The 23,513-nt window shown below is 56.0% G+C and overlaps 1 protein-coding gene across 3 annotated transcripts in view; it reads left to right on the top strand.

The window, feature by feature from the left end:
• Positions 1-23,513, top strand: part of LOC309853521 (uncharacterized protein) — a 450,528-nt gene that overhangs the window by 423,744 nt on the left and 3,271 nt on the right. For 2 of the 3 annotated variants that reach the window (XR_014305778.1, XR_014305779.1), the window contains exons 5-6: positions 13,325-13,537; positions 13,624-13,973. Coding sequence is in view for 1 of the 3 variants with exons in the window: in XM_082711637.1 (XP_082567763.1) it covers positions 13,325-13,537; positions 13,624-13,699 (289 nt within the window). In the remaining 2 variants the exon portion in view is untranslated. Of the gene's footprint in view, positions 1-13,324; positions 13,538-13,623; positions 13,974-23,513 lie in introns of those variants that run through there. The other variant, XM_082711637.1, reaches the window with a different exon arrangement.

Here is a 23,513-nt window from a genome sequence, read left to right on the forward strand (position 1 = left end):
CCCTGCGACGTCTCCTGGCCCCGGGGCCACTGTCTCCTGTCCCATGCTCAGTCCTCAGCTGCTGGGTTCACTGGGAGCTGCCCAGGGTGGCAGGTAGAAGGAACAGCAAGAAAGGTCTGTCTCTACGTCTCCAAGCCGGTGGGCTCGCCCGGCAGACAGAGACGACGCTTACCGGGTCTGTAGCCTTACACGTTCCTCCATACATGTGAGCTGCAGTGATTTTTAATTTAATTTAATTTTTGGACACTTTATTAACCTTCATATTTTTTTATTTAATTTCAAGTTAGTTAACATATGGTGTATTATTAGTTTCAGAGGTAGGATTTAGTGTTTCATCACTAACGAGCATGGAACCCCAGGGTTCAGTCCATCTCGTGGCCTCCTTACTGCCCGCCACCCGCACCCCTCCTCCCAGCCACCCCCTCCAGCAACCCTCGGTTTGTTTCCTCGAGTTAAGAATCTCTTGTACTTTGTCTTCGTCCCGGTTTTCACTTACTGTATTGTTGTGCTCCCTTCCCCTATGTTCATGTTTTGTATCTTAAATTCCACATATGAGTGAGGTCAAATGGTATTTGTCTTTCTCTGCTTGACTTATTTCGCTCAGCATGATACCCTCCAGTTCCATCCACATCGTCGCAAATGGCAGGATTTCATTTCTTTTGATGGCTGCATAGTATTCCATTGTGTATATATACCACATCTTCTTGATCCATTCATCTGCGGATGGACATCCAGGTTCTCTCCATAGTTCGGCTATTGTGGACGTTGCTGCTGTAAACATTCGGGTGCACGTGACCCTTCGGATCACTATGTTTGTATCTTTACGGTAAATACCCAGTAGTGCGGTTGCTGGGTCATAGGGTAGCTCTATTGTCAACTTTCTGAGGAGCCTCCATGCTCTTTTCCAGAGTGGCTGCACCAGCTTGCATTCCCACCAACAGTGTAGGAGGTTCCCCTTTCTCCGCATCCTCGCCAGCATCTGTCATTTCCTGACTTGTTAATTTTAGTCATTCTGATTGGTGTGAGGTGGCATCTCATTGTGGTTTTGATTTGTATTTCCTTGATGCCGAGTGATGTGGAGCACTTTCTCATGTGTCTTGGCCATGTGGATGTCTTCTTTACAGAAACGTCTGTTCATGTCCTCTGCCCATTTCTTGATTGGATTATTTGTTCCTTCAGTGTTGAATTTGATAAGTTCTTTATAGATGTTTGACGCTAGCCCTTTATCTGGTAAGATATTTGTAAACATCTCCGAGTCTGTTTGTTGGTTTTTGGTTTTGTTTGACTCTTGTTTTTTTTTTTTTTTTTATCTTGATGAAGTCCCAATAGTTTCTTTTTGCCTTTGCTTCCCTTGCCTTTAGAGACACGTATATTAAGAAGTTTCTGCGGCTGAGGTCACAGAGGTTGCTGCTTGTGTTCTCCTCTAGGATTTTGATAGATTCCTGCCTCACAATAAGGTCTTCCATCCATTTTGAGTCTATTTTTGTGTGATTAGGGGACCACAGAGTTCAGGGTCCATTTCTGGGCTCTCTATTTTGGCCACTGATTTGCGTGTCTGTTTTTGTGCCAGGACCATACTCTCTTGATGATGACAGCTTTGTAATAGAGCTTGAAGTCCAGCATTGTGATGCCACCAGCTCTGGCTTTCTTGTTCAACATTCCTCTGGCTATTCGGGGTCCTTCCTGCTTCCATACAAACGTTAGGATTGTTTGCTCCATATCTGTGAAACATCCTGGTGTTATACTGATAGGATTCATTTCAGTGTGTCACTGGCTTGGGGTAGCATGGACTTTTTAACAATATTTCTTCTCCTACTCCATGAGTGTGGAATCACAGTGATCCTTTTAAAACCTGTCACCTGTCGTTCCTCTGCTCAAAACCCAGGGGCTTTACCCTTCACTTTGCATTAAACAGTCTTGGCAGATCCCACAAACACCGACCACCTTGCTCACACCTTGCTCACACCTGCCTCAGGACCTTGGCACTGGCTGTCCCGTTCCCTCTGCTGGTCACATCACTGCCCACTGCCCCCATCCCTGGCCTTGCTTTATGTGCCTTCCTGGCGATTTTTGCCATTTGGTACGTTTTTCTATTTAGTGTTGGTCCCCTTTGGTTTGTTCATGCCCAGCCCAGCCATCCTATACCCAGCCCAGGACCTGGCACACATGGGCCCCCAGTGACCCATGAATCAGGGCTGAACCAGGGCTGGTCTAGGCGACACAGGTGACCACTGAGACTAGGCCACAGAAGGCCTTCAGCTTCTGCCATGGACTCTCAGAAGCCCTGCAACCCTGAGCCACCTTGCGGGAAACCCGGCTTCCTCGTGGCCACCATGCTGGAGTGATCTTGTCAACAGGCTACATGAAGACAGAGAAAGGCCACTCACCCAGTGCAACTGTCCAGAGGAGGCCTCGGGCAGCACGGAGCAGAGACCCGTGGTCCTCCCCGAACCTGTAGACTCACAGGCAGAGGAGAAGACCACTGCCGTTGTGTGCCACGAAGTGTTGGGGAGTCGTTGCTTTTGTAGCGATGGGTGACCAGAAGGCCTACAGGATGAAGAACTGAATCTGGACCACAGCACCGGCGCCGGGGGCCCCACGCTGCCCGCAGTGAGGGTCGGGTGGGCGGCGCACACACAGGGTCTACGCCGTCCGTGTTGTCAGCCTGCCGTGCGGAGCCGTGTGGTCACGGTCAACACTGCTCCAGCCCAGGGCACCTCACAGCGTCTGTATGGGGCCCGAGGGGCTGGAGGCAACCACGTCAGGGAGGCTGTGGGCAAGCAGAGGAGGCCCGGAGCTAGGCCTTCGCACGACGCCCTGGGTTTCCCTTGGACCAGCGTCTGTAACTGGAATGTAACCGGATGTACATGTCATTCACACCAAATGATGCTTTGCACAGGGTCCCAGCAAACTGACATCACCTGGCGGGCGGACGCCGGGGCTCTGGGAAGGCGCCTGCCCCGTGACGGCGGACCCAGCTCAGCCCCAACCCCAGGAGCATGGCCCGTCAGTGAGCACGCAGGGGGCCGGGGGCCGCGCCGCAGAAGAGGCTGAGAAGTCCGCAGCCCAACCCAGAGTGAAGAGACGTGCACGCAGGGGTGTGCCCAGGGGCAGACAGTGACTTGGTGCCTTGACAGGAGAGTCCAGAGGGGGAGGCAAGATCAAAGGAGACCCCGAAAGACCCCGGGTCGTGCCTGGGAACGCAGGCGGAGCGCCGCTGTGGGGTCCCCGGCACGGACGGAGGGCGGCCGGGAGCTGGGGTTTTCCCGCCCTGGGCGGAGGGGGCCGGGCTGCACAGAGGCCGAGGCCGCTGCCCCAGGCCCAGCACTGCCGTTTCCCATGAGCCGCCCCGTTCCCCGACTACGCCCTCGGTGTTCTGTTCTCTAGAGAAGCAGACCAAACCCCAGGGGCTCAGGCCACGGCCCCATCCACACCCAGGTCTGTCTGTGATGAAGGCCTGTTGCTTTCAACAACTCTTCAGGCCGTGGTTGGTGTCCAACAGGTCTTGGGTGTACAGCCGATACCTTTGGGCGCGCGTGGGAGGTCAGGTAGCCACGACCCAGGCGAGACGCGGACCGTCTCCAGCACTTCAGGGAGCCCCGGGGGCCCCTTTGCAATCAGACCCCTCCCCCCCGCCGCCCCATCCCTGGCCCTGGGGCTGTCACTGCTGACTGGCTCCGGCCCGACTAGATGCTCTTTCCTCCTGAGACCGGTCTATGCCCCTGGGGCTCTGGCCTCCTTCCTCGGCACAGTGTGGTGGGAAAATCTCTCTGGCTGGGCTCCGGCAGCCCTGTTGTACCGAAATGCCCTTCCCGGTCCGCTCCCCTGTGCGTGGACGCTCTGACCCTCCGCGGAGCCGGCCGTTCCCGTGGGCGAGTCCGTGTGCGGACGGCCACCTGGTTCCCTTGGGTAATTCCTGGGGCGAAGCAACTAGTTGCCCCATGTGGGTCGGGAACGTCCAGCCCCTTCCCAAAGCGGCTGAGCCATCTCACGGCCCGATTCTGCTCCAGGCCGGTTTGAGACGGGCCATCACTCTGCCTCCGTCACCTCTCAGACCCATGACGTGGTTGGCTGGGTCCCTTAGGGTCTGGCTGCCTTCCTCAGCGCAATGACATGTTTAAACCCTTGAGTCAGAGCCTTCACGCAGCCACGGAGCCCGGAACATCTTGTTCCCCAAACATCTCCTCATTTCATCCACCCATGAAGACCTTTGCTTTTAAGCAGGGCAGGGATCAGAGAGACCGTGTATCTGGAGGGAAGTGTGCAGAGGGGGAGCTGGCGAGGCCGGGGTTGACGTCCCCGCCTTCCCGGGCAGCGGCTGTGTGACCCTGGCCGGGTTGCTTGGCCCCTCTGGGCTGCAGGAGGTTCGTCTGTGGGTGGGAGTGAATGATCACAAGTCACGCCGTGGAAGAAAAGGGAGAACAGGGAGAGAACTTAGAGCCCGGGCGATGCTTGATACGTTGTAGCGGCTGTGCTGGATTTGCTTTCCTTTCCAACAGACTGTTCCTTGGTCAATCAAGACAGTCTCTCCAGATGCCACCTCGGCCACACCGGGGGGGATCTTTTGTGCCATTATCGGCTGCCAAGAGGATGTGGCTTAATCCTTAGATGGGGTCCTGGCGCCCTGGACTGGCGGAGAGGCACGGCCTGGAGAGGAAAGGCACGGCCTGCAGATGGATTAATTAGTGGCTGGGGAGGGGGCATGAGCCGACTCCCCCCACCACCCCTCCCCCAGCCCACCAGGGCCGGGCATGCAGGCTCCTCCCAGGGGTAACCCTTGGTTCCGAGGATAGCCCCGGGGTTACCCCTGGGCAGGCGGCAGAGTCTCTAGGCACACAGCCCTTCCCCACCTCACTGAGGCACAACGGCTCAGGACCCACCTGCCTCACGGGGCTGTACCCAGCAGAGCTGGGGGCCCACAGCGGTAGCGGGATTGGGGGTCCTCAGATGCAGTCAGGAGCTGTGGCATGGGCGCTCTCAGGAGACCCCCTGAGGAGGGACACGGGTGGCGGGTGTGCAGGGGGTAAGCAGAGCAGGGGTGCGGCTGCGGTGGAGTCAGCCGGCCCGACAGGAGCTCTGGAGGAGAGCCTGCGGCACCGACGCGGTCCTTGCTGTAGGTGGGGGCCTGGCCTTGTGCCGCAGGCTGCCCTGAGGTTGGGAGGAGGCACCCACGCCCCAGGCCGCTGCGGGTGAGGTGGCTTCTGCCGTGTGGAGAAGGCGCAAGTGTATGCGGCCGCGGGAGGAAGGGCGGGCCCAAGTAGAAACGGGACCCAGCGGTCAGGCAGGCCGCTGCCCCTTGAGTGTAGACCTGTTAGACCACCGCAAAGACCGTATTCTTCTCTTCCTGGAACAGATCACCACCGGCTGGGTGACTTCAGACAGCACAGATCTGCGGTCTCATCTGCTAGCGGTCGGAGCCTGGCGCTGGCTCTCAGGGAGCTCCCGTGAAGGGGTCTGCAGGGCCACATTCCTCCCAGACACTCCCGAGGACTCATTTCCTTTCCCTGTCTTTTCCGGGTCCTAGAAGCTGCCTGCCGTGGCAGTCGGCAAGTGACAGACTGAAGGGACGAGCCACGGAAACTTCCGCCGGGTACGAGGAAACGGAAGGGTGGGGGGTGGCCGGCGGCAGGATACGAAGATGGAAAGTCAAGACACGGGGCCTGATGAGGATGAGGAATTCCTGCATCGGGGCTGGGGCTGGGGGCTGGGGGTGGAAGAAGAAGAGCCTGTGGTCACAGTGGATGTTGGGAGCAGTGACTGCAGACATGGGGCCGATCGCTGGTGACGATTCCGGGAAGAGACTTCGGGGATGAAGGGCTTTGGTTGAGTGGAGGTGAAGTCGCAGGCCAAGAGGAGGTCACGGGTCCGGGTGGGTTTCCCACGAGGCCATCCCCGCTCCCAGGGGGCGACTCTGTTGGAGGACTACATGCAAATTCACCCAGGACTTGCTTCCAGATGTATAGATGCCTACCTGTTCTCCCCACAAATGGGTCCTGAAATCGTGGGGTCCAGAACTGGGGGGGCCGGGAGTTTCTGTACGTGCAAAGGGGGCTTCCGGCTCCAGATTTGTAGCCTCCACGCAGCTTTACTTCCCTGGTTCTCGGTGCCGGAAGGGCAGCCAGAAGGACCGACTCCGGATGAGCAGGTGGACAGGGTTTGTGCGTCTCCCACTCCCGGGCTCTGCGGCTTTATGAAACGCACAGAAGCCCTCTGGTCCCCTGCTTCCTCCCCTTAAAATCAGATAGTCAGACCCATGACCTAGGGTGGTCAGGCGGACAGAGAGAGAATGTGTCCTCAAAAGGTCCTTCCAGAGCGGATTTCAGTTCCTGTCTGTACCACACGCACGATGAGAACCACGCTTTACACCTCACCCCAGTATAACCCAAACCATATTGTTACCACTTCTGATGTGGTCTGGAAGTCTCTGTTCTATTCTAGTGTTGTTTATTCTATTCTATTTCATTAAAACACACACACACACACACACTCTGCTTCTGAGTCATCGCATCGATTTTACAATCCGTTAGCCAGAAGGGTTCCAAGATCCATGTCCCGCAAGTTACCATTTTCTTATTGATAAGACTCACTTTTCCCTAAATTCACATCTCCTGGTCCAGTGCCTGTTCCCCCAGGTTGGCGGGGAGGAGGGAGGAGTAGGGGAGCTATGGACACCCCAAATCTGGTGAAAGTTTGGGGGAGAGGCGATAGCCCTAGAAGGTGCTCCCCTTCCGTCACGACTCTCGTCACGCGCTCAATCAATAAACAGAAATATTTTCTGCACCGAAGAAAGGGTCCTTTACCTCACAAAGACACCCTGAGGACTACCCATTCTCAGAAGCCAAATTTAGCAAGGGACCCTGAGCTGGGGGCTCTCAGCGCTGCCGCACAGCGGAGGTCCCCCACCCCGGGGCTTTGAACCTCCTGCCCACTTATGAAGTCAGAGCCCAGGGGTGGGGTGGGGGAGGAGCACCAGCTGTTTTTAAGGTTTCCCATGATTCCAGTTTGCAAGACCATAGGCAGAAAACACTGTTTTCCGAACAACCGGGCGGTCTGTGCAAAGTGCAGACACTGACCATGCACAGAGAGTGGGTGAGCCGGGCGGTCTGTGCAAAGTGCAGACACTGACCATGCACGGAGAGTGGGTGAGCCGGGCGGTCTGTGCAAAGTGCAGACACTGACCATGCACGGAGAGTGGGTGAGCCGGGACTCTGCATTTCCTGCCAGCTCCCAAGTGACTCCGCCGGACGGGGACCCTAGACCCTGGCTGAACACAGCAATCACTTGGGGAGCTTTCAGAGCCCACCCCAGACGAATTGTCCAGGAGTTTCTCGGGGTCCTACAGCATCTGCATTTTTCTGACACTGCAATTCTGAAGTGCTTGCGTCGGGGCTGAGAGCAGCTGTTCCCTCAGCTACAAACCCATCCAGAAACTCCTTGCTTTGCATCCCAGCCCCGGCCTGGGGCCTCGCGTGAGTTCCTGTGCACCCCGAGCCTAGCTGCCGCATGGGTAACAGGATGATGGGATGTGCATCCGGGGCGGGGGCTGGGATTCACTCAGTCAAAAGGGCTGGTGGGCAGGTGGCAACCAGGTGTACTCACTGGGTTGAGATGCACGAGGAGAATCCCAAGAAGACTGTGTCCCCCAAGGCCCTTGGAGCTCAGGCTGGAGGGAAAGGAAGTCAGGGAACCAAGAGGACCCTGGTGGCCTGGCCCACAGGCCAGGTAGGGCATTGTGGAGGCGGTGCCTGTCCCCGTCGCATCCATGGGGTTCTCCCAGGCTCCGTCCCGGCTCTGCTCCTGGACCACGTCTGGGTGTCCGAGGGCCCTGCCGTCCAGGAAGGAAAAGAGTCTGTTGAACAACCCGTTCCTTCCTAACTTGGGATTCAAAATCATGTTGTTTTAGATACAGGTGAGGTTCGGTGGGGTGAGGTCCAGAGCCAATGACAGAGAAAGAATTCTTGAGATGTCTTTGATGCAAAACGGTGGTTTTACTAAAGCGCGGGGACAGGACACTTGAGCAGAAGGATGTGAGAGGTGGGTGAGGACAGACTTAGGAATTGGGGAAGGTGAAGAAAAGGGAGGTTTCACAAGGATTTTCACATGCTAAAGACTCACAGCACACCAGGGGCCTGGCCATAGTCAAGTTAAGGTCGTTTTCCCCTCTAGCAAGACATTAACATGAAGATAGTTGGAAGATGGTGCCTGGGTGGCTCAATTGTTAAGCCTCTGCCTTCAGCTCAGGTCATGAGCCCAGGGTCCTGGGATCGAGTCCTGCATCGGGCTCTCTGCTCAGCGGGGACCCTGCTTCCCTCTCTCCCTCTGCCTCTGCTCTCTCTCATGCACACTTTCTCCTGAGTAAATAAATAAAATCTCTTCTTAAAAAAAAGATAGTTGGGGGGTGCCTGGGTGGCTCAGTGGTTAAAGCCTCTGCTTTTGGCTCAGGTCATGATCCCAGGGTCCTGGGATCGAGCCCCGCATTGGGCTCCCTGCTTGGCACAGAGCCTGCTTCCCTTCCTCTCTCTCTGCCTGCCTCTCTGCCTACTTGTGATCTCTGTCTGTCAAATAATATTTTTTTTAAGATTTTATTTATTTATTTGACAGACAGAGATCACAAGTAGGCAGAGAGGCAGGCAGAGAGAGAGAGGGAAGCAGGCTTCCTGCGGAGCAGAGAGCCCGATGCGGGGCTCGATCCCAGGACCCTGAGATCATGACCCGAGCCGAAGGCAGCAGCCCAAACCACTGAGCCACCCAGGCGCCCCTCAAATAATTTTTTTAAAAAAAGATAGTTGGAAGTTTCCTGGAGCAATGTCACACGGGCCCTCCCCAGGAGTCGTGGTGAGGGGGCAGGGGTGCAGCTGTGGGGTGTCCGCTCATGCTTTGTCCTCAGCTCGCTTTCTCCCCGTCGTCAAAAGACTTAGGCTCAAACCCAACCCTGCTGTATGACCTTGGACAAGTAACTTAACCTCTCTGGGTTCCCTTCTTCCTCCCCAGAGACCAGGGACGGTAAGACATGAAAGTCACTGTGAGATAAGAGGGGCCTTCTGCACACGCGATAAGTAGTGTGGTTAGGACTGTGCTGGCTTTAACGGAACAGGTACGACGGATGGAATGGACAGGAGCGGGGCTGGAACACGGAGAACTAAGAGAAGGTTCCGAGAAGAGCAGCCAGCTACTCCCACGGAAATCTGTTTCCCAGCTGCGGCAGGGCCTCCTTCCGGTCTCCCCGTCTCGGTGGGGAGGGCTCTCTTCGCGGGGATGCATCCCAGAAACTGCACCCAGGGCTGTCCGTGTCGAAATGGGCTCCCAGCCTCCGGGAAGTGAGCTCAGTCCAGTCTGACCAGACCTGGGGTGTTTTCCTGGGTGCTCAGGATTGTCTAGACGTGGCCTGGCCATGTCCGAGCCTGTGAAACGCGGCCGTGGGGCCCGACAGCTCCGTCTGGCAGCGGGCTGGGCCGAGCGGTTGGCGCCAGGACGGCAAAGGATGACGAAGTGCTGAAATCTCCCCGAGGGCGTCGTATCAGATCGCGGGGCTGCCAGCTCTGGACTCCAAGCCCCGCAAGCGCGTCCTCAGCCACCGATGGAGAGATGGGGGGTGGGGTGGGGTGGACAGGACACCGGAGCCAAGGGAGTTATCCCACCCCAAGTAGGCCAGCATGGGAAATGGGAGGGTCCCCAGTTCCGTTCATGTCACTGCTCAGGGGTGAGGCCAACAGCCTAGTAAGGAAGAGTGGGGAGCTGATGTCACATGTGATGTGTGTAGACAGTGTTTGCATCCTGACTTGAATACAGAGATGGCTGGCTGGCGGTGACGGATGCTAGCTAGATGACAGGCAGATAGATGGACGGGTAGATATGAATGAAGGACGGATAGATCATATCAGCCTTTTGGATTGATGGCGAGATGTTTAGATAGATGATAGGCAGAGAAAAATGAATGGGTGCATAGGTTGAGAAGATTGGTATATTGGATGGATGTGTGGATGGATGTGTGGATGGATGGACGTGTGGATGGATAGATAGATAATATTGATATATTGGACGGATGGATGGATGGATGGACGAATGGATGGACGGATGTGTGAATGTGTGGATGGACGGATGTGTGGATGGCTAGATGGATAGCTAGGTCGTTAGTGCCTAGACAAAGATAAGGGACACTATCCACATAAATGATAGACAGGGGAGGTATGGGGATGGCGTAGATAGATATAGATATGTGATAGCAGATCCCTGGAAACAACCCGTGTGGTCACCTACAGGGGATTGGTGAAATAAACCACAACCCCAAAGAAGACCGCGCCCTTGAAGAGTGAAAGACCGCGTGTGGAAGCGTGGAGAATGCCCAAGTCGATCTCGTGAAAAAGAGGTACTAAGACAGCAAGCAAGGTCTGTTCCCGTTTTTTATTGAAAACAATAAATAAAAATAATGTGTCCTCGGCGTGCGTGCAGCCAGGCTCCAAAGTCTCATAACGTGGTTATCCTGAAAGCTGGAACAGACACTCCCTACGTTATAAATTCAATTATTATTTTTTAAAATGTAATAACTATGTCATTTGCTTATTTAAGAACATGTTTAAAATATATAAGTAGGTGAAAATAATTAGCATAAAATTACAGTCTAAAAGTGACTTGAACGAACATTTTAAAAAGTAAAATCTGCCGTACACCTGTAATGCTCAGACTTTACAAATACATATTAATTTTGCTATTGGGGTGGAGGGAAGTATTTTAAATAATGTAAACTACCCAAAATTTTTTTTTAAACTCAGCTGCTAGCTCTCTATGAACCTCTGGAGAGTTTATTTTGTTATTATTAAAGGTTTATTTTACTATTATTCTCCAGGACACAGTTTCCCTCTCTGCTAACAATAAGATATGGTAAATATTTGCATTCTCTTTGCTTTGCAGAGAGCAAAAGGTACATTCCAGATGCTCTCTGTAAGTGCTTCGATTCCAATTTAAGTAAAGAAGTACACCAAATATTATCAGAGTTGATACCCTCCGTGCTACGTTGCTTTCTAATGATTTTTATGACAAACGATGAAGCAGCTCTGGCGGGAGCCTACTCTGGGCTGCCGTTGCAGCTGGACGATTTCTTGCTGTGTGTTCATAGGGTGGAAGGGGCTGGGAGCCTTGTGGGGTCTCTTTCCTAGAGGCACGAATCCCATTCCTAAGGGCTCCATTCTTACCACCCAGTCACACCCTGTGGGCCCCCCCCCTTCTAAAACCATCACCTTTGAGAATGGGGATTTCAGCATATGAATTTGGGGTGATACAACATTCACGGCATAGCCCCATCTTTTAACCTCTGCTTTGTGTGTCTGTTGTCTCTGCCAGGCAGAAACTGCCCTCGTGGAGGCAGGATGGCTGCCTAAGCTCCTGCCTTGCATCCTATCTCCCTGAGCTCCAAAGTCCCTTCCCAATGGTCCATGACCACTGGGTCTCTTTCATTTAAATGGGTTTATATCCATCCCTGGCCCCAGCCCTCTGGCAGGGGGCATGAGAGATAATCACCTAGCTGTCCAGACGAATCCCCAGGCCACTTCTGGATACAAGAGTAAAGTGCACGACCCAGACTGAGGGGATGGACTGGCGGGGGGAGGGAGGCACCCACGGAAAATCCCAGCGCTGTTGCCAGGAATACAGATACTGAGCAGGCGAAGCCACGGCTGTCAGTCTTGTTCTTGAGGAAGGGCCCCCCACACCACCCGCCCTCCGATCTCTGAGCGCGCGGTCACCCTCCGGTAGTGCTGGACACGTCTGCAGGATGTTGCTTGGCAGCAGCCACCGTCTCCACCTCCTGTACCCCAGGGCTGGAGGACAGAGCTGCGTTTCCCCCAGACCCTGCCTGGCCTCTGGAGCTCTCCAAGGAGCATACCGGCACCCGATGGGGGGCACTCACGTGACCTCTGGGAGCCAGAGGTCTGGCCTCCTCTGGCGGCCTCGGGATGTGTGGGTTGTGGCCTCTGTGTCCCCCCGCCAGGCCCCAGCTCGGGGCCGCCGATGAGCCCGGATTGCTGTCGTTCTCACCTCGGGGCAACAGCACCGAAAAGTTGAGTCTTTGAATTGCGCAACAATCCGAAACTCGGACTGTGGCCGGTCCTGATTTCACACCCTGGGGCTTTCTGAAGGCTTTGAAAACACCCCATTCCCTGCACCCAGCCCCTCTCTTTGGAATACCTAGTGTGGCTTCTTTTCCTAACCGGACTCCGACGGTAACATCGCACTCCGGTGGAAAAGTTCTATCTGTCCAAAGTTCTCCCTTTCTGATGAGAAAAGCGAAGCCCATGGGGGAGCACAGCCTACCATGTCTGCCAGTTTGCAGACTCTCTCCAAGCCGGCCTGTGGCCTGGACGGCGGCCGCTAGCCCCATGGAGCCAACTTCCATTTCAATGAGTTAAATTGTATCGTTTTTAAAGCTCAGTTCCTCACTCGCTCTGGCCAGATTCCAAGTGCCTGGAGCCCCTTGCTCCCCCTTGCCCAGCAGGGGAGTGCGCATGCCGCGTGCCCGAGTACATGTTCTAGAACGCCTCCACTGTCACGCGACGTCCTACCGGACAGTGCTGTTGTAGGTGATCATAGTGTCCTCCTCTGCCCCATCCACATATGTTGTCTTCTTGTTCAAGGGTAGCACTGGAAGGATGGCTTAGTTCAGACCATTTGTGGTGCAAACGGAGAAGCAGAGGCCGGGTCCAAATAGGGGCTCAAGGTCTCCAGGGGCCCCGGGAGCCCAGATCCAACTACCTGCTCTGGTTTGAGTCACCTAGTGGTTCAGCTCAAGAATGTATACATTTGTGTCCAATATGGCCCTCATCTTTAAGGGAGACGTAAGAGGGAAGAAAAGCAAGCAGGTAGTTATTCTTACAAATAACCCACTAGTATTGATTTTGGGGTACAACCGACCAACCCCATTGTAGATAATACGGTGCTAGGTTGGTTTCGGGGGTTTTTGTTTGTTTGTTTCTAATTCTGAAGTTAGACCATGTGGTGCCCTGGATGTTGACTAGAGCGTTAACAGTGATCTGTGTTGACTAGTTCTAGATCTAGTTGACTAGTTCACAGATCTAGTTGACTAGATCTGTGTTGACTAGTTCTCTACGAGGCGACGCATCCCCGCCAGCACTCATCTCGTGCATCACAGGACACGTCTGTTTTCCACGAGCGGAGCCCCCGGGGGATAATGTTCCTGCTGATAAAAGGGGCTGCCCCGGGAGGACTGTCTTCAAATCTCTGTGGGAATGTGTTTTCTTGCAAAGAACCACGAGTATCTTGGAGGCAAGAGTAGTTACTTCTTGGAACACGTTTTCTTCTCTCTGTCTCCCAGGAAAGAAGGCGCAGGCCCGGACCACCTGGGCGTCCAGGGCACGCCCCACTCAGAGACGGCAAAGAGATCAAGAGACGCTGTGTCTGCGGTGTCCGAGACGAAAGCTCCCGAACCAGCGAGCACGTCAGACAAAAGCAATGTGCGTTTCTTCAACACAAGATTTCCTCCCCCAAAACAGCATCAGACTGTCGGAAGCCGGGCAGCGTTCCAAAGGTTAGAGACAGGGCCAAAACATATCATTTTAGCTTTTTCGGATGGCCATTTCTGTCTCTGAAATGTTAAATACCGTCTCACCACAGTGGCAGAAGTCCGTCCCTCGAACACAGCCCAGCGAGGCAGCTCTTAGTGCTTTGGTTTCCAGACCCAGGAGACTGAAAGACGAGAACACCCATCATGGTACGTGCCCCCTGACGCCGAAAGGTCAGCCCTCGTGCTGTCTGTGGCCTCACAGAGAAGGCTTTGCTTCCAGACCCCCACCAGCTCTGGCCGCCAAACTCCCCGACTAGGAAGCAAGGTATTCGCGGAGCATGGGGGTGGTGGGGGGTGGAGATCTGTTCGCATCCACCAGCTCCAACCAGGCCAGCTCTCAGACACTCTGAGGAAGAGTGCTGACTGGGGGGTTTGGGAGCAGAGGGGCCCATGGGCCCCATTTGCCAGCCCTGGTTTTGACACCCTCTGCAATCTTTATGACATTTTAGGATTTAGTCTCTGACTTGCGCAGTAAATCATACCCATCCCTCACAGCCTGCCCCTCCAGAGGGAGCAGAAGCCCGGTGATAGAAGGGCCTTGACCTGGGGAGTTTGGAACCAAGCATGCTCTTTCTCCAGCCTCGGGAGTGGAGGGGCTCCCTGGCAGGGCTTGGGGTCACCTGTGCCGTGGCTGAGGCTGCCAGTGCCCCACCTGTGGGCCCTCACCCTGTCCAGGAAACACAACCCCCTCTCACCCCAGAGTAGCCTGCAGCCAATGGTGAGCCAGAATCAGGGGTGGATATCCCAGTGTCCTCAGCTTTTGGGTGGGATGATCCTGGCAGGTTCTATGATCTCCCGAGTCCCCCAGTGAGCCCTTAAAAGTCACCTCCTCATTACTGCACATCCGTTGCCCCCATCCCATCCCTGTCTCACTTCCCCACTCCCCTACCTGTCCTTCCTGGGACCACCTCCCACCTAAACTCCCTGCACCCAACCCTTGTCTCAGGCTCTGCTTCTGGGGAACCTAAGTTCAGGCCTATATCTTATGATTAAAGGGGTGTTGGGCAGACAGTATCCGCTGTCACAGGGCCAGCACTGAGTACTGAATTCGGTCACAAGAGAGGCATGCCTATGGGGTTTAAAGACCAAGGTCTGGTTATCTTATCCAGCAATCCCATTTCTGGGTACACCCAAAAGAATTGAAAGCAGGGTCTCAAAGAGATATTCGCACACCCGTGTTCATAAGAATGTTATTCACAATAGCCAAAAAGTGGAAGTAACCTAGGTGTCCACTGACTGGAGGATAAGCAGAACGTGGTCTCTCCCTACAATGGAATATTATTTAGCCTTCCAGAGGATGGGAATTCTGACACCTGCTACCGCATGGACGGACCTTGAGGACACTGTGCTGGGTGAAATAAGCCCGTCACAGAAGGACAAAGACTGTCCGGTTCTACTCACACGAGCCTCCCAGACTTGTCGAATCCCTCCAGACAGTGGAACGGACTGGGGGCCAGGGGCAGGGGTGGGGAGAAGGGGGGGTTAGTGTTTAATGGGGACAGAGCTTCTGTTTGGGACAGAGAAGCTCTGGGGATGGACGGCGGGGATGGCTTCACAATGACTGAACTGTACCCTTAAAAATGGGCCAAGATGGTACATTTTTTGTTCTGTGTATGTTACCAACATTTTTTGAAGTGTGGTCCCCAATTTTTTCTGCGTGGCCTCCAGCAGTGCCCCCAGCCCAGCCAGCGCCACTGCAGGCTGCCTGCACGGGCTCTGACACGGTCACGGCCTCCCTGTGCCCTTATGCACTTAATCTCCCCTACATGGACTCACCTTCGTTGGACAAGACTCTTTGATAAGAAACTTCACATCCCCGGCGGTGGGGGGGCCATCAAGAGAAGGCGTGATTGTGGGAGTAAAGACACGAAAACCACACGCCGCCTCCCAGCCCTCACAGGACGGTCCAGCTGCCGAGGCCTCCGAGCTGAAGCTCCTCTGTCTTTGTTGCATGTGGGGGTCAGGAGTGTCGAGACAGGGGTGCAGGCAGAGCGGGGTCCATCAGGCGGCGACCTATCACAGAGTCGGGCCGGCAGTGGGGAGGGACAGGAAATACCTTTCTGTGCTGCTCATTCACGGGCCCTTAGCGTGAGGCCTGACGTCGCCGCTGAGCCACCTTCAGAGCTCCCGGGAGGCTCTCCCTCACCGGGAAGACGCCAGTCTCCGGCCAGAAGCACCCGTGGGTTCTAACTTCCCCGCCAACTCCGGTCCGCTGGCGGTGGCCGCCTGGGGTCCCACAGGAGCGTGCCCAGCGAGAGTCCATTTCCAGCTCCAGCAGGAGAGCGCTGCGATCGATTAGCGATGTCTGTCAAGGGCACCGGATTGGGAGGCCACGAACCTGGGCCGTGTCCTTGGCGTCGCCACGCCGAGACGTCCTGAATCCTCAGCAGGCTCTTGTTGTCCGGCCCAGCCTCCCCCTCAGAGCTGCTACTGGGCCGCTTCTTCCTTCCTACTCAGAACGTCTCCACTGGCCACTTGTTTGAAATCGTGTGTGCGCTCTCCTCGGGACAACTCGGGGGTAAGGGTGATGCCCAGCCCGGGGTCACACGGCTGAGAAACGACAGACCCGTGGCACCCACTGGCTCTGCTGGCTCCAAATCCAGGGCCAGAACCCCAGAGCGCTGCGGCCTCCACGGCCTTGTGGACCTCGTCCCCACCGCCCACGGCACATGGCGGCCGCGGAGGCCGCTGACGTCCGTCCTGCAGTCAGGCAGCTGCCTCGTCCTTCGGCACGGCTGCACCATCCGAGCAGACACAACAAACTTTTAATAACTCTACACAACTCTAACCCAGAAGTGTATTTTTACCCGTGTGAGTCAGCCATTTATTTGTCAATAGAGGCCAGTAAAGGAAACGGCCCCAGGACCATTTATAAACAGACTGTAGCCCCGGGAGACATCCCAGGGGAAGCCGAACCGTCTGGAAACGAGTTAGTCGCTGAAAACCATTCCCCGGGAACAGAAAGGCTGGGGAGGGGGTGCATCTGGCAGTGGGCTTGCTGGGGGGTCCAGAGGCCAAGGGGGCTCAGGGGCGAGTGGGCTAATGACGGAGCACACGGGCTTCAGGAACATTTGTGTCCCCGCTCTGCCCCTCAGCACCGTGGGGACCAAGCCACTGGCTCCCTGGAGCCTCAGCGTGGCCCTCTGCAGAGCGGGCGTGGTGAGGCCCACCCCACAGAGCTCTGGAAGGACGGGAGGAGGGCCAGGGCGGAACGAGTGGTGTGCGGGGAGTGGGGGCGCCTGGCTGGCTCCGTCGCGTTAAGTGACCGACTCTTAATTTTGGTTCAGGTCGCAAGACGGGCGTCCACCTCGGGCTCCCTGCTCAGCCTGGAGCCTGCTTCAGATTCTCTCTCCTTCTCGCTGTGCCCCTCCCCACGCACCCACCCCTCTCCCCCACTCACGCTCATGCACGCGCGCGCGCTCTCTCTCTCTCTCTCTCCTCTAAAAAGAAGGAAAAAGAAAAAAATGGAGCGGTGTGCAGATGTCATCTGTGACAGTGGCTCGGATGCCGGCAGCGGCCAGGGCGAAGGTGTGGTGGGACGGGGTCTGCGCGGGACTCTTCCCCAGCCATGAGCTGTGTCAGCTGAACACCCTGTCTGTGCCAGGAGCCCACGGAGCGAGCAGTGAGTGCACAGGCAGCCCCTCTGAAGGAGGGAGAGATGCAGGTCAGGAGCCCTGCCTCACCAGGACAAGGTCTGGCAGATTTAGCGAAGCGAACGGGCGGCCCCCGTGACCGCACTGTGGTCCTTTCCTGAGCACGTCCCCAATAGGCACGCGCGCGTAGGCTTATGGGCTTCAGAGACGTGTGCGAGGATGCTCAGAGCAGCCCTACTCAGGCTAACCCTGCAAACAACCCCAGTGCCTCGTACAATGCCACGGATTGGTAGATTGTGGGATACCTGTGCAGGGGGAGACACAGCAGTACAGTCATGCCAGGGGTAGAGACTGCAGTGCGTTGTGCACGGGAAGACAGCGGTACGCTCATGCAGGGGGAGGAGAGAGACCGCGGTGCACTCGTGCAGCGGGGGAGACGGTGGTGCGCTCCTGCGGGGAGGGAGGCTGTGGTGCGCTCGTGCAGGCAGAGAGACCGCGGTACACTCGTGCAGGGGATACCGGGAGGGGAGAGGCCGCAGTACGTTCGTGCAGGGGGAGAGATCATGATGCGCCCATGCAGGGGGAAGGACTGCAATACACTTGTGCCGGGGGGGGCGGACACTGCGGTTCGCTCCTGCAGGGGGGAGAGACTGCCGTACGCTCCAACGGGGAGAGACCCTGGTATGCTCAAGCAGGAGGAGACTGCAGTACGCTTGAACAGGGTGGGGAGACTGTGGTACACTCGTGCAGAGGTGAGGGGTGGAGACGCTCTGCCCTCCCATACGGGAACGCCATGCTGCAGGGGAAAGGAACAAGCCAGAGCGCACGGCCGGCAGCCGGAGGCTCGTGACTGCCTGCAAAGGGCGGCTGCACACCGACCGGTCCGCGCCGGTCCGCGCCGTGTGCCCGCGGAGGGCGTGAATGACAGGAGTGAATAAAGCCACCGGCGGCAAGAGTCACCACAGCGCGGACCTGCGGGGCGCGCGTCCTGGCTGGGGAAGGGCTCCCGGGAATGTCGGGCGTGAGGGAAAGAGTCTTGAGCAGCCTGTGTGGCCGTGGGAAGACGTGCACGTGTGTACAAGCCTCACACACGCTTCGAAGGGTGAGGTCGAAGCGTTGCCCTTTCAAGCCTGCAACGTGTGTGAAGCCACCTGCGATCCGGGGGGCACATCCGACAGGGGACCAGCTGTAAGGCTATAGGCACTAGGCTGCTCGGGTCGCCACCAAGAACAGGCGTCCAAGATGCATGTGCTTTGAAATATTGTTGAACCAAAGGAAACAGCCCATGCTTGCCGGGCCTGGGCAGTGGATTGCTAGTCTGCGTCCTCCTGCAGTCCTCAGGCTCATGCTCCGGAGACACAAAGGGACGCGCCCACGTTGGCACAGCCGAGGGATGGACAGCAGACCCAGAAAAGCAGCCAAGAGTGAGCCCTTGTCCAACACCGCAAAGGGGCACCAGGCTTCGGTGGAAGGACCCACTCTGGGAGGTTAAAGGACGTGGTCCAACTCCGGGCTCCATCTGAAAGCCCTGACCCCTTGGGAAAGCCACTTGGCCTCAGGGCCTCGGTTTACTTACGAGGTGGCTGGTGGTTATGGAGTGTCACCTGCTTGGGTGCAAGAACTCAGCTCACCAGCATCTGTGCCAGCTCCCAAGAGGCCCCACTCAAGGCAGGTGCTCAGCAAACGATGCTTGGTCAAACGATGCTTGTGCTGATGCTTGCTCAGCCCTTCTCAGCCACGCCAAAGGGGTGCTCTGGGAAAGAAATATAAATGCATAAACACTTAGCAAGTTGAGCGAAGCAGTGAGGCTGGTCCAAAATCTTCAAAGAAATACACATTATGGGAAAACGGGGGAGATTCATCACGGCTGCAATAGTGCATGAAATTTAGGAATTTACTGTCACTTCGTGATCACGGTCTTGTGGATTTTTTAAGAACTTCTCCTTACGTTTTGGAGACATAGGCCAGAATATTTAAGAATGAAATTGATGTGAAGTCCAAGATTCATTTCAAAATCGAGACTGGCAGCACGCAGGTAATTGGTAAAGGCCGGGGTGGGTGCGTTCTCTACTCTCCTAACTTATAGTTGAAAATAATTCAGATCTTGTCACGTCTACTCCAATTTAAAAAATATCTCAGACTTTATGAAGAAGTTAGCAGTCACTCCTAAGTTATACTCCCCTAAATGTGGGGAGACCGCTCTTCAAAGTGTCTTCCGAGCGCTCCCCCTTCTCCAGGCAGAGCCGGGGTGGAAGGCTCGGTGGGCTCCATCATCCTGCCACTCCCAGCCCGTGGCCACCAAGCAGGCTCCTGGACAGACGCCAAGGCACAGGACACGGGTCCTGCCTCGAGAAAGGGACCTGCCGAGTCTTCAGAGGGGAGAGGTATTTTGTCCCTCACAGCCCACTGAGAATTCACGGTCTCCAACTGTGAACCAAACGGGAACCTTTTTTTCGGCTGCTGAGCTCATTTATGCTTGGCAAAAGGCAACATCTCATTTCAAAGCCGGGAAGGGGAGACTTTTAAAGCCCAGCTCCACAAGCTCCTTGGACATAAATAGCTTTTTTGAAACAAGGTTTTGATGAGTTAAGAGCAAATGAATCAGAAACACATGGATTAAATTCCCCTTAAAATCCACATGGGCTTAGAAATGGAGGGGAAGGGGTGGGACAAAGATCTTTTCGGTTTTATGGAACCCCAAGCATGTTTAAAACCGGGTGAGATGGTCAGCAAATCCTCCGTGTCTCTGAACCCGTTCAGTTCCAAGAACGGGTCCAAGGAAAGGACCCTGAATGAAGGGGGGCATGCCAGGCCGGGCTGCGCGCTAGCTTCACTCCCTCCATCCTGCATCCAGCAAGCCCGGCCCCCTTCCTCGCGCCAGGAGGTTAACGCGGCCAGGGACTCACTCTGGTCTTCATAGTAACTGCTTTCAAGGAAATTCAAGCAAATTGCAAAAGGCAGCATTTCCACTTTGCTCTGGTCCCCAGCCCTAATCAGAGATGCTCTCCAAACCTCCCCCTGCAGCCGCCTATGGCAATGAGCACGGTGACCGTAGTTAAATGACAGTAACTTGGTCACTGCTCTGGTGCCTGGGATGGGGCTCTTGCCTTAAGCTCTGAACAGAAACAAAGTGCTGTCCTTTGAGAGTCCATCTGGAGGCTAGAAGGAGCGTCTGTGCACAGGCCCGTGCGACAGGGGCCCTCCGAGCTCTGACAGCAGAGACCCGGAGTGCGCCCCAACGCAGCAGCCCTTGGCCCTCACGGGGTCCCATGCCTTGTCACACCGGAAACTGTGTCTGGAGCGCACGGGGTCCTGCTAGGGTCACCCACTGAGCCCCACAGCAGCGGAGCCGGGGATGGCGTCCGAGTCCCGATTCCCAAGCCCACAGCGGCTGCCTGTCTAGACCAGGCGTGACACACTTGGAGGACAACATTCTAGAACACAACCCCACAAATCCTCGGGGACGGTGTCCCTGGAGCGTGGCAGCGGGCAAGAACTGCGCTGCGGCCAACAGACGGCCGGAAGGAGCCCCGGCTCTCATCCACCCTGGGCAGTGCGCTCTGCGGGCAGCCCCCGGTGCCTCTGCGCTCACCGGCAGTCCGCTAGGAGAGACGAGGGCAGACTCGGGGCCCGACCGCCGGCCTCGCCTCCCCGCTCTCCCACGGGGAGCCCTGCGCTGCTGGGCAAGCGACCGACCCTGTCTGCAGAACGAGGGCGGAAGGGCCCATCCTGGCGCAGAAGGAAACGCCCGCGTCTCCCCAGGGCAGCCCTCGACTTGGCTCAGAGTCGGCGCCCAGGCCGTGCGGGCCGCGATGATTATCACACGATAAATGACCTCATCCCATGCGATCCTCACCACCGCCTTGACGTGATTACCCGTTATTACGAGTGAGAGATCTGAGTCTCCAAGAGGCTGTGTCACTCGCTAACGAGTGGCGAAGCCAGATTTCCATCCAGATAGGGCTTTCCCCCGAGCTACCTCCTCCGGGGCACACAGCTCCGCAAGCCGAGGGCGTCCTGCTTTTCCGTCCGGACTCAGCCTCCCGGCCGTGTCCACGTGATGGACAACCGACATGACCATCACCAGGACCCCATCTGTCCGATTCTGGACCTTTCCATCTGGACACAGGCAGAGAGAAGACACGAGCCTGCCACGCCAGCCCTGAAGTTGAGCCCTCGCCGCTCCCAGCAGAGCAACCTCGTGCGAATCAATTCACCGAGCTTCCGTCTGCCCATCTGTGAAATGGGCGCAACTTATTACTTACATCACAGGCCTGGGAAAATAAGTGACAGAAAACCCGTGAGGCTCTCACTGGGCGGGTTCCCAGCGCAGGCTGATTGCTTGATGACTGTGAATGCTCGAGCCTGCGATGCCACAGCCGCGTCCCAGCCTCCGCCTCCAGACATACCGTCCGTCTCCGCCTCCACAACGCAGAGTCGGTCAGACACGGTTTCCTTCCCACAGCTCATCCCCCGGTACTGGGCACCATGCCCACCAGGGTCCTGTCCAGGGTCGAGGCGCAGGAATGCGGAGCACCAGGGGTCCCCTCGTCTGACATCTTGGGGTTCACCTTCCTGTTTGGTGCAGTTTTGTCCGTGAATGTGCCAATGGCTACCTCCGGTCCTGCTTTGGGACCTGACATGGAAGAAATCACTGCCGTCCTAAAATGTCACGAAAGGTGGGGTCACAGGTGGGTCATGTTTGGGGCCCATATGATGGACACGGATGGAGCTTTCCTCAGGTGTTTCATCTGTGAGATGGAGCCCAGCACACCCGCTTCTGAAGGGCGGCACCGGGAACACAGTACGTGCTCAGTGAATGGTGTCCCCACCCTCGCAGACCCTCCTCCAATCCCCAGCCCGGTTTCACACTAAAACTGCGGAAACTCGAGTTCCAGACCATAAGCACCCGGCAAATGGATGGGTCCGTCCCCGAGCTTGCGGAAGATGAAAAGATTTACTCCGCCACGTCAGGATCACACACCTATTCCTCTTGTAAAACCCCAAAGGAGGACCAGGCCCTTTGAAGCCAACGTCAATACAACTGTTTAACAGCTTATTTTAACTATCCAGTGGGGTCCGGGTTGCTTAAATGGATTCAGGTTGCCACCAATGTCTTTTGGCGACATGGTATTTGTTAGAAATCAGGATTTTACTTCACTAAACGTCCTGCGGTCGCCTCCGCTTTGTTTCCTAACAGGGCTGTCTTTATGTGAGTTTTCTTTGGCTTCCCAATAGAAGAGTAACAGATTCCTTTTGAAGTTTTTTATTGATGAATGAGCCGCTATAAATAACCCTCCGTGGCAGCCGCCCGATCTCTGAAGTTTACTCTGGAATAATAGTAGCAGTGGGAACGAAGGGCAATTTACGGCAGCGTGTCATGAAATAGTTTAATGGGCTTCATACTGTTTAACTTAATCTTTACAGATGTAAAAACAGAAATACAATTATTTTAACAACTATTATTACATATTGCTCTGCTAATGAAAACAAAGGCTCGGGAAGCTCTCCGAGGACTGGAGGATGGCTGTGGGACACGGAGGGGAGGAAGGGCTGGGCGCCGGCAGGGTCCCCCCAACACGCACCCCGATCTGGGGCACCGGTGGACGGTCTCGTCCCCCCGCAGCCTCTTTCTGCCGCACACACACATGCACACGCAGGCGCATCGTAGTCGGCGGTCAGACCAAGAGCAGCTTCTCTGAGCTGATCTCAAGCTCTGCTCTGCGGCACGAGTTATGGGGCCCGTGGAGAATTTCTGTTGCTGGGGAAGACAACCGCCCGTTCTTCATGCAGCTCCAAGGACCTCTCCGGCTTCTCACAGTCCCCAGCGGCTGCCTCCGCCTTCTCGTTCCTAACCCACCGCCATCCCCACAATCCCAGCGTCCCCGGGAGCATCCGTCTCACCAGAGGGGACGAGACACAACTCCCTCGAAAACCTAGAAATCAGAGGTCGCGTCTGAAGTTTGAACGGGCTCCCTGCGCCTCTGGACACTGTGGAGATTAAACACGGAACCCTGGGTCTCTTCCACGGTGCTCAAAGACCGCGCTCCCTCTCATTCTTCCGGGAGGTCCTCGCCCGCAGGGGCGCGTCCAGAGTGAGAAGAGCTCTTCCTTCCGGCTAGCATTTTTCTCATGCGCTGCTGGCTGCTCCCCTCCCGGCCAACTGGGAGCCGGGAGCCCTCCCCGCTGTGACCCTGCTCTGTATCATTTTGTGCCTCAGAGAGTTCACACCTCCTCCTTGCTCTTTGGTGGGGCTCCCGCCAGCTAAACTGGGGAGTTGCCTGAACTCGGAACCTTTGGGGAAATGGTGGGCTTGGGCCGAAAGAAGTCGGCGTGTTTAGTTTAAA

This window comes from Mustela nivalis (genome assembly GCF_964662115.1).
Source record: "Mustela nivalis genome assembly, chromosome: 18".
In the NCBI taxonomy this organism is placed as follows: Eukaryota; Metazoa; Chordata; class Mammalia; order Carnivora; family Mustelidae; genus Mustela; species Mustela nivalis.